This window comes from Mugil cephalus, chromosome 21, assembly GCF_022458985.1.
Source record: "Mugil cephalus isolate CIBA_MC_2020 chromosome 21, CIBA_Mcephalus_1.1, whole genome shotgun sequence".
NCBI classification, from domain to species: Eukaryota; Metazoa; Chordata; class Actinopteri; order Mugiliformes; family Mugilidae; genus Mugil; species Mugil cephalus.
The window spans coordinates 18,977,572-18,994,626 of record NC_061790.1 but is presented as its reverse complement, the minus strand read 5'-3'; the positions used below and the strand labels follow the sequence as shown (position 1 = coordinate 18,994,626).

Sequence of the window (17,055 nt, the reverse complement as noted above, 5' to 3'; positions counted from 1 at the left end):
TTTCAAACCACATCTCCACTCTGTGCAGAGTTGTAAGTCTTGAGTAAATCCAGGCTTAGGAGGGAAGAATCTGCCACTTATCGGCCTTGAGAGGTGCTCTGGGCTAACTTAACCCTCCACAGCCTATTAGCTGGCTGTGCTCTAATTGGGGAGCTGCGGGGAGAGGGGTGGCAGGGGTGAGTGGTATTCAAATCGCCCATGAGGTAATCCTCACTCTACAAATGTGTGTTGTGACCCCGTGACCCCGCCTCTAATGATGTGGCCGCATGCAGCAGAAGTTGCATGAAGGAACACATGCTGAAGAGGAAGAGAGCATTTTTTTGCATAACGGCTAAATTTCAATGCTACTACAGCAGCGACCTGAATTCAATATCGGATTTGCTACTTGCACACAACGCGTGCTGCAAACTGAAATTCTATTTCCGCCTCTGTCTCTGGAGAGTGCGTGATGGCACGTGGACAGGAATGAAAAATTAAACCGAAGCATTTCAATGACCTTGTTATATATTTCATTTAATTTTAGTTTTTTTTTTGTTTTAGTTTTTTTGGTGCAGCTCAACTGCATGCGCAAGCAAAGTTCTGATGCTGTGAAGGATTTGAAGAAAAGCTTTGGGGAGCTGCTCAGTCCCGGGCCTCCAATGCCCCGCCAAGCCTGTGAAGCAGTCAAGTGTTGGAACAAGGCCCAAAGCCTTTGAGGCAGGGATGTCTTATATGTCCTTACATATGGTAGTATTTGGGAATCTTGTTTTGAGTGAACTGGCTGTATTTGCATGGACTTATCTAATTACAGCGTAGAAACAAAAACATGCGGCAATTTACATAGAATTTCCATGCGCATGACCATGGTGGGGACCTTAGAATAAGTCAAATTTATAACGGGTTGGCCACTATTTCAAAGTTAGGACTAAACGCTCTTTTAGAGAACTGCGGAATCTACATGCCACAACTTATGTATGTAGCCGACACTAGTGCAAGCCATTTACACTTGAACTCGTCTGACTCGCTCTGTAAAAACATGCCTGTGTCTTTTTTGCCAGTCAAGTTCATTTTCATTTCTACTTCCTTCTTCACTTTCAACAACGGCGGCTGAAACTTTGGATAGTGATGAGGGAGGTGTGGTGGGACATGATTGCTCGCAAATGTCCCATCCAGACCCCGAGCTTGCACCAGCACCAATCACAGCTGCTGCGTGATTGATGCCCAACTCCCCATACTGTCAACAACTCCAGTCTGCGCCTCGTCTCTGGAGAAACTGCCTCCCGATGGTCGTCCACACACATCTCATCTTTTCACAACTTTGCATATGAATGGCACGGACAAACATTCAACAAACAAAGACAAGTTCTTTCTCCCACCCCCTCTCAGTACTTCCCACATCAGCAACAATGTATTTGGAGCTATGTTTTTTTTTTTTTTTTTTTTTTGGAACTTCTTCCCTCATCTTTATTCAGCATGGATTTGGCTTTTCATGTCCCCACATTACATCTTCATCTCATTTCCTCTCAAATCCTCATAGACACATCCTTAATCTCTGTGTGCCAGAGATCCATCTCACTGTTTTGCTAAGGCCTACGATATGGTAGCTTTACAAACCCCTATTTAAAAAAATCTGTCAATCAAGCTATTTATTCAGGCAGTGCAAATTCATTTTCAATTACTGTTCACTCCTGGTGTGGATAAGGCATGAAAAAAGGAAATCACAGTCACTATTGGTCACACTGACTTAATCCAGCAATGAATGAGGAAATGCACGTACAGAAAGCCACGCAAAAAAAACTCGTGCTGGTTGAATGAGGAGGAGGGTGAACTTATTCAGATGACTTAAAAATACATATTTACATATAATGGTATGGGGTCATCAAGTGTAGACCCAAAGTTAATGAAAATGAATAATGGAAAGTGTACATTAGGCAACTTCGGTAATTACTGCACTACTTGGCCAAGGTGATTACCCAGAAGGGAACAGCCAGAGGACACTGCAAAGAAGTGGGAACTTTTCCTGTTCTCATGAACGCATGTGTGTCCTTCCCTTGATCAGCAGAATGTTAGAGTGAAGCGTTAACATCTGATTAGGATGATTGGAGGAGTGCGTGAAGGATCTGTCTTTAAGAACCCTTACATTTGTATGGTTGCCTCTATGTTACACTGAGATATCGGTGCTCATAGGACGTTCAAACTTGTATAACTTCACTTATGCCTATTGTCTGTGCAAGACTTTGATTGGACTGGTGGTAAACTGATATTTTAAACTTTTTTGCTCTAATTGAGGTCACTAAACTTATCCACACGAAGACCACAGAGACGCTATCAACCTAGCTGTGCACATATGCAAACATATTTGCACCTACAACAAACTATGGTGCAATAGTAACCACCAATTACTCATTCTCATCTTCTATGACCCCTTGTCCTCCAGAGGGTCACGGGGGAGGCCATCCCAGCTGTATACATGTCCATCAATTACTATAGCTGTTTAGTCGAGGCTGTTCAAACCTCGCATTAAAATCCAATCTGGACGCGTAAAAAACAGGTGTGAACACCCACAGGAAGCACTGAGATCGCATCTGAGAGATCAGATCTCTGACCACATTTGGAGGTGGTCTGGTCATGTGACCACATGTGTCCACATTCCTTTGGTAGTGTGAATGCAATGTGTCACATTAGGATCGCCTATACTCAACAGGGATGCTACACACGTACCTAAAGCTGGTGGCTTGTGATCAGAGAGCGCAGACCAGATCGAGTCTGAACAGGCCCATAGTCACACTACATGCTTGACACGGTTACACTGATAGAGTGAGTATTCAGTACTATATAACAGATCTGAGAGGGTCAGGTCTGCTTCTTTGGTGAAACTCCAGACCTGTTTTACCACATTTTACCACATGGCCAGATTTCTTCCGAATTTGTCAAACAATTAACTGAATATAGAAGTCCTATATTTTAAAGATAAATATGAATATTAACAGCGAGAAAAACGACTTCACCATGCTAGCTGATGATGTTGACATTTTTTCAGTATTTTAATTAATAATATCTTGGGCGTGGAATCTCAGAGAGAAAAAAAAAAGAAAGAAAAGGTACAAAGTTCAGCACTCAGGGTCGCTCCCCTAGCAACATAAACACACCTGTCTGTGAGGGAATATGTAGAAATATTCAGGGCAAGCGGAGACAGATTTTGCCTAGCAAGCTGTTTTGCAGACATTCATAAATAACAAAGAATAATTTTTCCTATGGAATTTCCAATACTAAATCAAAACTCCAATCGGTTAAATCCTTTCTTTGATTCTCTGATTTAATACGTAGACAAGCTAGCGCGTCGCTATAAAATTCTACTATTTCCATTTGCACCAGCAGCATCTCTCTGTCATACACACACACACACACATTAGAAATTCCGACTTGGCCTAGTTTTACTGTACAGGGAAAAAAGACCACTGCTCGAGATATGAAGACAGAATGCATACAGAAACAGAAAAGGCTACAAAATAAATTAGCACAATCTGAAATGTTCATCTCCTTAATAGAAACGTCTGGAAAAAACAGATGTATGCGTCAGAGTCAAAAGCTAGCGGGCCTATCTAGAAACACTGTGATTCTTTATCAGTAGAAAAAAGACACAGTGATAAGGCGCCAAGATTTAGTTCGGGGGTCCTGTTTACCTCCAGAGATAAAGCGAGCGCTAACGTGGCCACGCTGGGGTGTGCCACTCCCCCACGCACAGTAGCTGAAGGCAAAGGAAAAAAAAAAACAAAAAAGAAAACGCAACATCCAGCAGCACTTTGAAATAAACATGTTTGAGAATGGATCTGGAAGCAAATGAGCCCCACCCAGACTGAATCTCCCTGCCTGTGTAAATAAGCCATCAATGGCTGTCACAGAACTCTTACACTGGCCAGGACGAATGAAGAAGCGGGGTGCTGCGTGGGCTGCCGCTGCTGACTGTAATTGCAATCTTTCAGACGGGAAATGGCAAATTGCTCCTCTCATCATTAGCAACCAGCTAAGACAGAAAACAGACACGCGAGCCTGCAAACATAATTATAATGACATACTGGGAGGCAGAGGAACGGCTATGGAGCACATCTGGGGCTTTTCATGAGACCACTGCAGACAGACTGAACAGGTCTGGATCGGGGCTCTGGAGTGTGTTGTTTTTCCCCTCGCATGTGTGGCAGTTTAAATGCAACTGAGCTGTGCTCTGTTTACCTAGCAACGCCAAGGCAGACTTACTTGTGCAGGCCACAGACGGAGGGTCAGAGAGTGCTCGGTAGTAGCCGTCCTCGCAGTCGCAGCGCCAGGAGCCCTCACGGTCGTTGAAGCTGTGAGCCGGACAGCGAGAGCACTGAAGGTCTTGGGAGGACGATTTGTAGAAACCACGGCCACACGCTGCGGAAAGCAAGGGAAAAAGAAAACAGAGTCAAAAGCTACGTTTGCCTCTTTGGCAAGCGGCAAATCCTAAATATTCTCACTGTCAATAGACCACACATCATTTCTTGATTATCAAGGAACCAGTTCATCTATCCTTATTCTCCCCTGTCCAATGTTTCATTGCCATGGAATCCCTCACATTTCTGTTTTGACACTATAAATGGAGTTGGAAGCCATGGAGCATGACATCATTATTCAGATTTGGAAAAGACTTGATACCGAATTCCATACTTTTGAGCGTCCTGGCTCCCAAAAAGTTGAAAGCTTTGGTTGTTTTTTAATCAACTCCTGAAACATTTCAATTTTACTTGTAGCGTTATTGGACATGCTGAAACTGGTAGGTGTGACATTTACTAGGGATAAGAAATATGCAAGACTAGACAGAGATTGCTCTTTGATCTTGCCAGTTGTTCCAGCCTGTTTTACGGAACATTTTCATTCATGTTTTTGTCGAAAAAACCCAAAACAATTCTATGCAGTCAAACATGTCATGACTGCACGTGAATGAGATTTGCTTTTTGAAGAGTCACGTCCAAGGCTTTCATGATAGATCGGGACGTTTGATCTTTGAAATCGTCAATTTCCACTCGACTAACAGAAAGACATGATAACATGTCTGTCAGGGGTTATGAAAAGAAACTGCAACCTGTCAGTGGAGACCCACCGCCTCTGGTATCTGGTCCTGGTTTGCAGTTTGCTTAATACTTTAATACTGGTATTGAAAATATAAAATATAAACATCCCTATCCAGAGATTTGACAGATCTTTAGAATTCTCCGTGTAATTTTTATTTAGTATAATCCAGCTGAGAGAGGTTCACACAGGATCATATTCACTGATGATCTCAGAAGTCATTAAAAAAATGACTGAATGTCTTGAGGTGATATTAGTCCTGTGCAAACACAGCCTGAAAGAGTCTTAGCGTCACACCTGAATTCCCACCGTGAAGAGGGCATGACAGAACAATCCGCTGTGTTCACATCTTAATGCAGCCAGTATTTGAAGGAACCAGCCCCCTTGGGCTTCATCATGCAGGCTGAGCCATGAAACAGCATTGAAAATCTCGTACTGAAGCACCCGCCTAGGGATAAACTACAATCTCTCACTTAGAGAGGAAAATAACAAGGCTATTTTTATTCTGATGAATCCCCAGGTCAGCAAAAGGGGTCCGACTTGTTTATAACAAGTCCTATCAGTGAGAGGAAACATTCTTCAGTAGTGTAGAGAGATAAGAGTATATATCAAGCACAAGCACATGGATCATTTCAACATTTCACCTTTGACCAAGTAGGTAAACAAACCCAGTGTTGCCGCTATGACTAATGAAGGAAAACTCATCACCGCTTGTGTGGTGAGATAGTAATTTCGTAATTATGCTCTTAAACCCAATCAGTTTACATACACATCATTTTTTCTTAAGTTGGAGATGATTCTCGGATGCCCAGAGAGCAAGCCAGGAATGGCAGGCAGAATGGATAATGGAAAACAGATACAATGATTCATGGCAACCTGAATGTGAATCGCACAGTTAATGTTTAATACTTGCAAAGAGGAAAATCTCTATTCTGAGCCTGGCTATTTTAGCCTGGAAGTCTGCTAATCCACACCGGTTGGTTGTGTTTGCAAATCTCAGCTAAGCCCAGTAAGAAAACTGCAATCTAGGCCACATGATTCTCTAAACAATCTGCAAGAAATCTATACTGCGAATAGTTCTGCATAGAAACTATCAAATTATACTAAAAATGCATTTTTCATGAGCCACAGAGAAACCGGGAAACAAGCAGCGGTTTTCATACTGGCTTCCCCTGCGTCAGAGCTCAGTTCTGTTCTGCTGCTGTCGTATTGTCTCACTTTTTTTTCCTTTTTTTTTGTCTCTTGTGACAAGTCTGGAATATAACGGACACTGGAAGCATACTTTTTTTGTTCCAACACTTCCAGAGCAGCACGATGAAGAGGCCGAAGCCCAAGTATCCTTTATTACAGATATATGCAAGCCCTGTCATTCTCCACTTGAACAAGACCTATTTTCAATAGGGAAAACAACATAATTTTATCTTTAATAATCTTTCTTTACCTTTATGGAACTGAAAACAGATTTGCGAGCGGTGGGTCTTGTGCGCTTACCGGGCAAAACAACAATCCACAAAGCCTTCAAGAGTTTCCTCATCATATTAGGCTGTTTTACTGTATCTACAGGTCTGATTAGCGACAATATTTAACAGACAGCAGAGTAAACCATGTGCAGTTGCAGGATCTAATACACAGTGTACACAGTCTCCCATGGATGTTCATAATGACTCTGAAGGGCTTTTCTCCAGCAGGTTAAGGATTGGCTAGATCCCACTGCTTTCACCCACCATGCCGGGGCTTTTTAACATTCTGATAAGCCAGCTTGTCTGTTTGCCTTTGGGTTTCAGAGAGCTCATCTGCTGGGTGACCAGTGTGCGAAGGGGGAAAACCCAGCTGGGACCAGGGCTAACTCCAACCGCGACCCCAGTTCCAGCAGACGAGAGGATCTGTAGTGTAGATTAAGATATATGCAAGGCCTTTCAGGGGAAATTAAACACAGCTTTAAAGGACTATTCCAGTTCACCATGACTTTATTTATGTTTTCTGCACAACGGTGGTTTTACTCTTCTGTTTCAGGGGTCCCCTAATTGAAAACTAAAACCACACATCAAATCTTAACCATAATGCTTTTTGCATTTTTCACAAGAAGTAAGCCCTGGCCCTAGGAGCAAGAACAAGAAAAAAGTTTGTTCTGGTAACTGAAGAGGGGTAATCCGGAGAAGTCCTCACATTAGGATGTTTTGACGACCATGTCCATTGGATCACGGTGTTGATTCAGCATGACCCATGTACGTTGATCTGTACCCAGGAGAGATTAGTGGTCACACTGTGGATACTAGCATTTTTCATTTTCATGCCGGACCCGACACGAGAAAAAAAGTTCTGCCTGGTTAATGCGTAAAATAACAAAGCTGCAAGAGCTCTCAAACAAGCGAGTGAGAATACAATTGCATAATTTTGTTCTTGCAGTCCCTGGAGCGAGAGCAAACTTCTTACTTCTCGCTTCGATCAGCAGACACAGGCTTCAACTACCCACTTCACTTTAGGGGTGATCATTGTGGGGGAAAACTCTACAGTTGTTAGTTTAGTTTGGCTGCTACCTACATACTACTACTGTGATTGAAAACATTGTAGCTTTTTTGTGCTTAATGTTTAATGCATCCATTTTTGTAGGTGACTCTTTGATACACATTTGTTATTTACTGTTATCAGTCTACTTGGCTCAGCATTGGTCCTGTTTTGACTGCCTTGTGGTTCTTAGCTCAGACTTTTGTCATGATCTTTCAATCTGGGAATTTGCTTTGATGGGGTGGCTGTTATCATAGCTAAAAAATGATAGCCCAAACTGCAAAAACAAGACCCCTGTTATATATAAACTACTTATGCTTTAATTCGAACAAGCAAACCATGGTTGATTTCCTATGCTTTTCTACAGTGACAGCCAATGTGTTTATCAGTGCGTCCGACCGGGTTTGGCACCCGCAAATGTTTACAGAAGCAACAAGGCGGCAAATGAGGCCTCAAAAATTGAACGGCCGTATGACACCGGCAACTAAGTGTTTCTCCAGCTCTCTCCACCACTGGCAGTGTACTGAGTGACAAGTACAAACACAGCCGTCCCAGCACGGCATTCCTTTCCCAGCATCAACACACTGACGCACTGCTGGCAAGTTCCCTTTTCCTGGCACCAGATGCCGAGGAGACGCTCTCAGTCAAGATGGCATGATCGTGAGTGAGAGGTTCTTTGTCGACTGTCCCTGCAGCAACACTTTCATTCGGAGGGGATACATCCACGAAGCAATTACACCAAGTCTGTTCACCCAGTAGCCGTCTGAACTGACAAAATGACTGATACCTTACTAGCAAACTCTGACACACAAACATGTTGAAACAATGCATAAAACGCCACACACTTTTCTACTTGAACTGACTTTGACAAGAGGACTTACAGTCCAACATGTAATTACATTTGTAAGGATGAAGTGTTTCAAGAGTGACTCTTTGGGAGGAAGCCAATTTATGTAAGTCTGGTCTTCTTCTTGCAGAGATAAAGGCAGACGGCTGGCTTGTACTTGTTGACACAGGGCCCGTTAAGGAAGCTCATCGCCAGACACAACAGCAAGCTTATTTACGACACAGAGAAATTAGTTAGTCCTTGGAGAAGCGGGATGAGGTTTAGCCCAGAGAAAGGGAGGACAAAAAAAGTCTTACATTCCAACTGGTTCCTCAGCAGGCTACAGAGCCAGCATCTGTAATTTCCTTTCCAGTGGTCAAGCACATTTATTCAGCGATGTGTAAGGGGACAAGCTGCAGTCAGCAATTTTTCACAGAGAGAGGAAGAGGAGCCTGAGAAGAAAGAAGTCTTCAGAGTAGCGGGATATAGATAATCAAACGCTCCTGCGAATATAGTGTCTCAACCAAAGAAGACACAAGCCCGGAGAGTTAAACAAAGTCTCCTTATCTTATGCAGACACACACACACACACAAAAATGCTTAAAAGCGGATTTCTGTGTTTTTGTAAGATCCCAGTTTATTTGATTTCCCTCCGAGCCGAGCTTCTTAACTTTCTTGAATTACGGCCGATTTCTTCTCACACTTTAGCACTTTAGCAATGCCATGACTCTGGGTGACGGGCGGAGAGGGAGGAGGGGAAAGTGGCAGCAGCCTGACACATTTCTCCCCGGCCAAATTAGAAAATAATTTCCCGTGCACATGAAGATTTTGTAGCATCAAGAATCAAAAGCGATCAAAGTGCAGACGATGAATCATTATGTAAGGACGCAGATAGCATGGTTTTCATCTTAAAAAAGTGATAGAAATGTTTTCCAAAAGATCAACTATGAGAAACAGTCACGTAGCAAATTCCAGGTCTCACTAAACCAGGCCGTACGTTTTTAGTCTGTGTGGATGTGTTCTCCCACTCTGTCTTGGAGGAACTGAAAACTAAGCTTCCTTATTTGCTTACAATCCACAAATCCAATCACGGATACAATCCTTATTACTATTGAACACAGAGGGGACTAGCTTGTCCAAGCAGCTGGGATATTGAGTTTCTCCCCATCTGTCTCAATATTGCAACGGGCAAGGCTAAAAGTGAGCTCCAGAGCGGGACTATGGGAGATTCCCCTTTTTGTATTTTGCAGACTGCCAGAGCCAAACTGAGAATGACTAGTTTAGGCATTTCTTTCTCCATGGCCCTTACATGATGAGTCCTGTCAGGACCAGACCTTCCCCCCTTCTTCTCCGACTGCCCTCCCGTCCGGCCTGATTATGTGTTAAATCCGACCGTGTGTCGGGATGGATGTGGAAAGAATGCGTGCTGAAGGGAGGACTGCAGGGCTGCCGAGACCCAGAGAGAGCGGTCTGGAGATAGCACCCCATTAGAGTGATAAAAGAGGCAGAGGGAGGAGAGCAGCCGACAGGACCTACATGCAGACCGCACGGCTGATGAACGCCAGGTGGAACAGGTCAAGTGCGATAAAGAAAACTGTTTATTTTCTTATTTAAAAAAAAAAAAAAAACACCATTGGTAAAATGAGCGCTGTGGCCAGGGCTGCTCTGATAGAAATGTCTTTATAAATACCAAGTCCAAACACAGGCGTGGTACGCTGTGGAGTCAGTCGCCTGTGGTTTATGTGTATGTTTCCTTTCAGTGTCTTTTTCATTGTCCACATGTTTCTAACATTCAGTTCTGCTCCTCTGTGCTCACATAGGGACCTGGACTGTTTAAAATGTTCCCACGGATGATACAGGATCTACAGGATGATCCGCAATTGATTTCAGTACCTTTCCCCATGTTGCCCATGTTTTTCAAGCCAGTATCCAAGAAGACCATGGGAAGTGGTCTGAAGCTTTGGACAAAACGCTTGCAGGTGATGCATGACCCTAGAATATATTATCATGGATATTTTTTTCTTTTCACGAAGGAAGCCCAACTCATCAGATATGGGATTACTAACCATGCAGAGCGAGTTCTCTGGGCCTTCAGAATTCCAGGGGGCCCCAAATGCTTTGCTGTGGGTCAACTATTTTGCACTTGTTTGGGAATGCTTACAACTAAAATACAACAGTGATACGATCGTGGTATTCCTTCTCAATTCCCTGACTTGAAAAGAGTCCAATAATTATTTTACGAGCGTTCCGGGTACGATATGTACAGTAAGTGTTCTGTTTTACAATCATTCACCTTGGCCGGACATAACATGGACACATTGGCCTGAGAGTGGGTGGACCAGGGGGTAATTTCACTTCTTTGCTCCTTGGCAACTTGGACAGTTGCTAAAACACAAACAGCTGTGCAAGATATGTGACTCTCCAGAAACAAATGTTTTAAAATCAGGAATTCCATGAAGAATGCAAAAAAAAAAAAAAAAAATGGATGGCAACTTTTCAATACCATGTGGACTTAGTACACTTTTTTTCTTTGAAGTGGAACATAAAGATGTTCCTGACACCTGATGCCACCTCTGAGAAAACAGACATTTTTCTCCCTCACTATTGTCTGATCACTTCTATTAGACCACGATCCAATGTTAATGCTGCCATAAACATTCTCTGACAGCCATTTCAAAATGCCCCGAGTCTAGCTGGATGTTCAGACAACCATGAAATGTTATTTAAACCCAACTCCTGCTTTATGTTTTTCAGTTTTTCCTCTCAAGGCACACAATTAGGACCATGACTGGGTGTTGCGGCCACAGAGAAGCATGTCAATAGCTCACACAGAGCTTATTTCTTATGCATTAATGTGGCCCAAGGCCTGCGTGCATTGTTCTGATTAGATGTGACTTATGTTGTTTGCTTCAATGAGTAGTAGGCCACAGTGTAGACATTCATCAGGTTCTGTTTACTGTTATTTCACCAATGCTGCTGAACTATAGCTGCGTCTCCATTATGGACTAAAGCGTGTTGGGAGGTTTGTCCTGCAGTATGAGAGGCAGTACTTCAGAGCCACACAGGCAGACCGACGTGACAAAAATTTAAGTGCAATTTTTCCTAACTTTAAAAGCCTAAGGACAACTCAGTTGATCTCATCTTTTAAGCAACGTGTGGAAGGTTTTGGAGAAATCAAGTTGTGGGAAGGCCTGATTTATTTATTATGCTTACTGCAGTGCCTGCTAATATTTTGTGTACAGCTTTGAATCATTTAAACCACACTCAATGCACTCCAATATTGTGCTATGAAATTCGTCTGGTTCACAATTTAAATTTAATTTTTTAGTTTTTTTTTTTTGTTTTTGAGCATGATAACAGGATTAACAAAGGAAGCAGCAGGTGTGTGTTGAATTTGCCTTTCTCCTCAGAGCCCAGATGCACCGCTCTAAAACCTCTGTTTCTTCTATCGACAAAGAAAGAGATGCTCAGCAGCTGGGTTTTTGCCCGCAGACATGTTAATCTCCCACCTATGAGAGGCGAGGCGCCAACCCAGCTCAGGGAAACAGTGGCTGAACGTACAAAGGAAGAAAGGAAAAGAACTGAGCCTGTGCTGAAAATCTCTTCGTGGGACATAGATAGAGTTTCAATGTCAAAAAAAAAAAAAAAAAAAATTAATTTCGAGCAGCAACACCTCCCGGGGGCTTTGGAGGAAGGAGGGAAGTTACGGCGCGGCTATAATAAGGCCGAAAACAGAATTAAAAGGATCCACTGGAACATACAGAATATTAAACGGGTAATGAATTTGATGTCATATTATGCTGGATCCTCCCTCCACCCCACACATACTTGGAATGGCTCTGTCTGCCTGCTACCGCACTCCACACATCCACACAACCGGCCCATTCATCTGAGGTACCTGTGCTTAGCAGGAGATAAGTAGCTTTCCATGAGAAACAAAGAGAAGATTAGCATTCCCTTACACTGTGTTGGAGGGCATGCAGCTTTGCCCTCTAAGCAGGAAAAACCCGGAGGAAGTGCCTGCTCGGTTGTTCACGGCAAAGATCAAAGCCAGACACTGATTAAGTTACGCTAAAATTTAAGCCAATGCTTCTGCAATGAGGATAACAAATAAAAAATGATGTTTCAACTCATCTACAAAGTTTGAAAGTGGGGCAGCCCATCCAAATAGTTCCTATAGCCTTAAACTTCTGACAACATCTTCTGTGTATTTTCCAGAATAAATAATAAATACAGTTTCAGTCAGTTTCAGTCAGGCCGCCTTTGGGTTTGCTCTGTTTATTTGTTAAAAAGAAACAAAAATCTATTCTTAACAACCCCGTGTTTAAGAATAAATCAATGGTGCCAAGCATGCCAAACAAATGCATCTACTAAGGTGTGAAATATGTAAGGGAGCAATATGACCTCACAAAAGACAACTAGCTTCAACTGCATTAGAGCCGCCGCTGACAGCAGTACAAATGGCAAACAACAAACTCAAACACCTGTTTTCTCTTCTGGCACTCCTTCTGATTTATTGTGTGGATTTGAAGGGGGAAAATGAAGGGCATTTTAAGATTAAACCCATTACATCAGTGAATTTACAGCCTCTCACTCTGCCTGAGCTGTGTCGTCAGTCTGAGCGCCCGGCTCCAAAGAGCTCTCTGCTTCTTTGACTTATCATGCAGAGTGAGCTTTTTGAAATGGATTCTCAGTGACATGGAAAATGTCCCTGCCTAATCGCCTTTTGTTTAGTTCATTTAACTCGCATGGAAACAGGAGAGTGGGCCCTTAAGGCCAGCCAAGCGGCTACCTTTAATGGACGAGGTGGTCAGCTCTAAAAAGGGAGCCGTGCTAAAAGACACCACGCATCAGGCGAGGACTCTGCATTCTGGGGATGAAAGCACGGGGTCTAAAGGTCTGACCGATCCAAAGCCCCCTGCCGCCCAAGCGAAATCGGCACTGAAAATGTCCCCAGTCAGCAACTGAGCATTATCTCTCTGAATTGTGCCAATGCCATACCAACCCTCCTGACCCAGCCCCCGCCCATCGCAGTCCACCCCCACCCCCCTCTGGTAGCAGAGCGGTGACAGAAAGGAATGAAACAATGTCAAACCAGCCGCTCATCACTGCTGTGGACGAGCCTGCCCTGACACACAAAGGCACCAGCTTGGCCTCAGACGCCCAAGTCCTAAAAAAACACTAGGCGGACAGGATGTTGAAAGAATCATTTTTATTATAGCCATTAGGATTTTTCAGACCTTTATTAGATCATCCACTAATGGACAAATCACCTTTCTTCTCAAACACTCAAGAAAAACTATTTGGAAAACAGGTGACTTTCCTAAAACACAGTCGTCATGAGCACATTTTAAGTTCCGCTTCCTCCACTCTGGGTGTGAGCGGGGGAAAAAGTGTGAGGTTATGTAATAAGTTATTGATTTTTCTTTTAAAAGGAAGAGAGAAGCACAGAGAAGCCAGTCATCTGAAGCCTCCCAGAGGATCAGCTCCACTGACAACAGGACCCTTCCTGCTGCCCCATAAGGTGGTGAGGGCCCGGGCCTGCTCACATATCACTTTCACCCTCATGCCACGGGACACCACACAGATCACCAAAGACATTGTCTTCTGACATGGAGTTCGCCTGTCAGATCGCATCTCTCTGACGCAGTCGGCAAGCAAGCAATTACAAAAAAAAAAAAGACATCCGTGCCACAGGTTTAATGGCCAAAAAGGGCAAAAGCTTAGGAGTGCAAGAGATATGGAAGCAGGGATCGATGGAGATGTCTGAACCCGTTAGTGCAAGTGGAGATGAGGGCCGCCTCGCTGTGGGGAGGGCTCTTTTGTCATGCAGGGAGAGGGGGGGCCGGAGAGGTGACTCTTCTGGTGATCAGGGGTCAACTGCTGCGATCATCCATCTTCTTCTTGACAGTGTCCTGTCAGCCAGGGTGCTCATGTTACTAAACACAACAGGCAGGCCTCCATTGTGGCGGTGTGCTGGTCTGCAGCCATGTGTAAATGAAGTTAATATTCACTGACCTCATGCCTGGCCAAATATGCACCTCAGTGTCACCTTGGAAATAACGCCATCCGACGCAAAGGCACAAAGGTCTCCCTCGCTGGGGGGTTGTAAAGTCTTTAACCGGTATAGCTGACCATATGGCTTTGTTTGCGTGAGAATAAGAAACGTTCGCTTTGGTTGCTTCTTTTCACGTGACGCAACGTAGGGTCTCAAATTGGGACTGGCAGGTCAGATTCCTAGACCTCAATGCTGGTAAGTCATCACTCTCGTTTTTTCTTTTTCTTTTTCTTTTTCTTTTCTTCTTGCTGACTTGAAAGAAGTGGTTGGTGCGATCTGCAACAAGGTCCCAGCCTTCCGTCTCAGCGTGACCCAGTCGAAGAAGGATGGAATCAGCAGAAAGCGCGTTCTACCCAGTAACGCATCTCTAATTTGCGCTGAAGAGAAACATTGATTATAATACAGGAATACTGTTTAAAACGTGCTCTTTTCATTATCAACACATGACGACGCAGGACCACCTACTGATACTATTGTTTTTGGGTTTTTTTGTGACAAACTTTTTATTGAACAATTTGACATTATAAACATAATGTCATTACCCTGCCATTAACGATTTTAGTTGTTTTTTTTTTAAAAAACACAGATACAATAGTCATGTTGAGTCAAGACTGCAGGTCAGTTGTTTTTTTCCTTCTGTCCTTGCCTCCTGTCCACTCTTATTCAACTGAGTCTAAGTTTTACAGAGTCTTGAAATAACATTAAATGACACCTGGCCAAGCCGTGACAATATCACAAAGCTGGGAATGAGTGGGAAGAAGAACGAGCCCAGGGTCCAACACTAAAGAGCAGATCCCATGTATTAAAGAATATTTGGGATTGAATTTCTCCACGAGAGCTGTTTTCATTAGCCCAACGAGCGCTAAAACATTTGCATGGGTTGAGCTTTTCCATCAGCACTCGGCAGCTACAGTTTATCAGCAGAGGTGAGAGACAGAGCCATTAAACCAGCAGCCTTGTACCATTTTTCAAACTCACTTATCTGCACTCCGATTGTGTGGTTTTACAGTCAGCTCCAGCTCAGTGGGACCACCGCTAAATAATTAGGCATGACAGGCTTCTCATTTCCTTTTTGCTTTATGTCTAATTGTGGTTAACATGACACAAATATTTACTATGCCAAACTACCTCATGAGCGAGCCTCATTTTTTTTTCTTTTGTGTGTAAAATTTAATATTTCATTTGAAGTGTTGACAGGGGACCTGGATCCCACAGAAAGCGCTGCTGGCACCAGCTCAAAAAAATCCCGGGAAGCAACGTCTTCTCGCCCTTACTTTGCGCATGGAAGCGTGTATTTAAAACGGGGCACTAGATGTGGAAGTCAAATAAATACTCTTCATTACAGCTTGCTAAATCACAACTTCAAACATTCTTCCCTCTCTTCATCCTCGGAGGAACGAGCCATGGTTTAGTCTCTGCTAATGAGAAGGAATTAGAGAAAAAGAGCTGCGTAGGAAAATGGTAATATGTTCAGGAAGAAAGTCAACCGACTTCAGCTGAAATGAGGCACGGATTCGACAGAAAATGTAACCTACCTGCATAGTCGATTAAAATACTGTGACTTTTGAAATGTACTGACCATCAAAGCCGGATGTCCACATTGAAAAGGGCGACAAAAATGCTAGACAGCAACTTTTTAAAATGTAAACTCACAACTTTTTTTTGAACAAAAATTCAACATGCTTTTCCATTGCTTTTCCAGATGACTGGTGGATTTTGGTTTACCAAAAACTAAACTCCACATGAAGAAAAGGCTATATTTATTATTTAAAAAAAATGTTACATTTTTCTTTTTGTTAGCCGTTAAAACCGCCTGTTGGGCGAATTCAATTCCAACCTGCACCCTGTGCTGCGTGCCTAAAAAAAAATTAGGACAAAAACATAAGAGAGAATAACATTCCAAATCCAAAAAATATTCATCTGGAGATACTTAGCATCTCACTTTATAAATCTTCTAATTTAATATTTCATTAATTAGTTCATGGTTAAAATGATTTGTGTGTCAGAATGTCCTCTCTCAGTAATCAATTTGAGGGAAATGGCAACTGTACCAGTAGGAGCCTCCTGAGTAGAGAATACTACATCTGTTTGTCTGAGTGCTACCTGCCAGGCCAAGACAACAAGGGGGAAAAGCCCTGGGATGTGAAAGAATGCTCGTACCCAGCAGACGCTGGCAGTGACGGGATGAGATCCCATCCATCACCAATTTATTTCAATCCTGAGTGATTTAGGTCCATTTGTGTCTCCTGTGGATTCGACACACACCTGTCATTTGCATAATTAAGCTTGGAACAGTTGTAAAAGACAGCCATTTGGTGTATTAAATCCACACCTTATCAGTCAGGGGAGCATAAAGATGTATGAGGACCTCCTGACTCTTGGCTTCCTGGCTTCATTTGAAATGCTAAGTGGAGCTTTTTCTCCAGAAGTGAAGGTATAGGTCTGGCTGCCCGGGCGCCTGGTGGCTTCCAAACACGTTAACAGTTGCGGTCAGACCCCGACTGCTCAGCCCTTTCCCTCAGGGGCTCAATCATCAATCAGTCTCCAACTAACTTCTGTCCAACTCCTTGACAGTCAAGATGGATGGTGCCAGCATCTACAG

General features: G+C 43.3%; 1 protein-coding gene across 7 annotated transcripts in view; it reads right to left on the bottom strand.

Moving 5' to 3' along the window:
* The window catches only part of epha7 (eph receptor A7), a 78,589-nt gene that overhangs the window by 55,580 nt on the left and 5,954 nt on the right, over positions 1-17,055 (bottom strand). For all 7 annotated transcript variants that reach the window (XM_047573426.1, XM_047573430.1, XM_047573427.1 and 4 more), the window contains exon 4: positions 4,234-4,389. In XM_047573426.1, the coding sequence (XP_047429382.1) occupies positions 4,234-4,389 (156 nt within the window). The remainder of the gene's footprint in view (positions 1-4,233; positions 4,390-17,055) is intronic.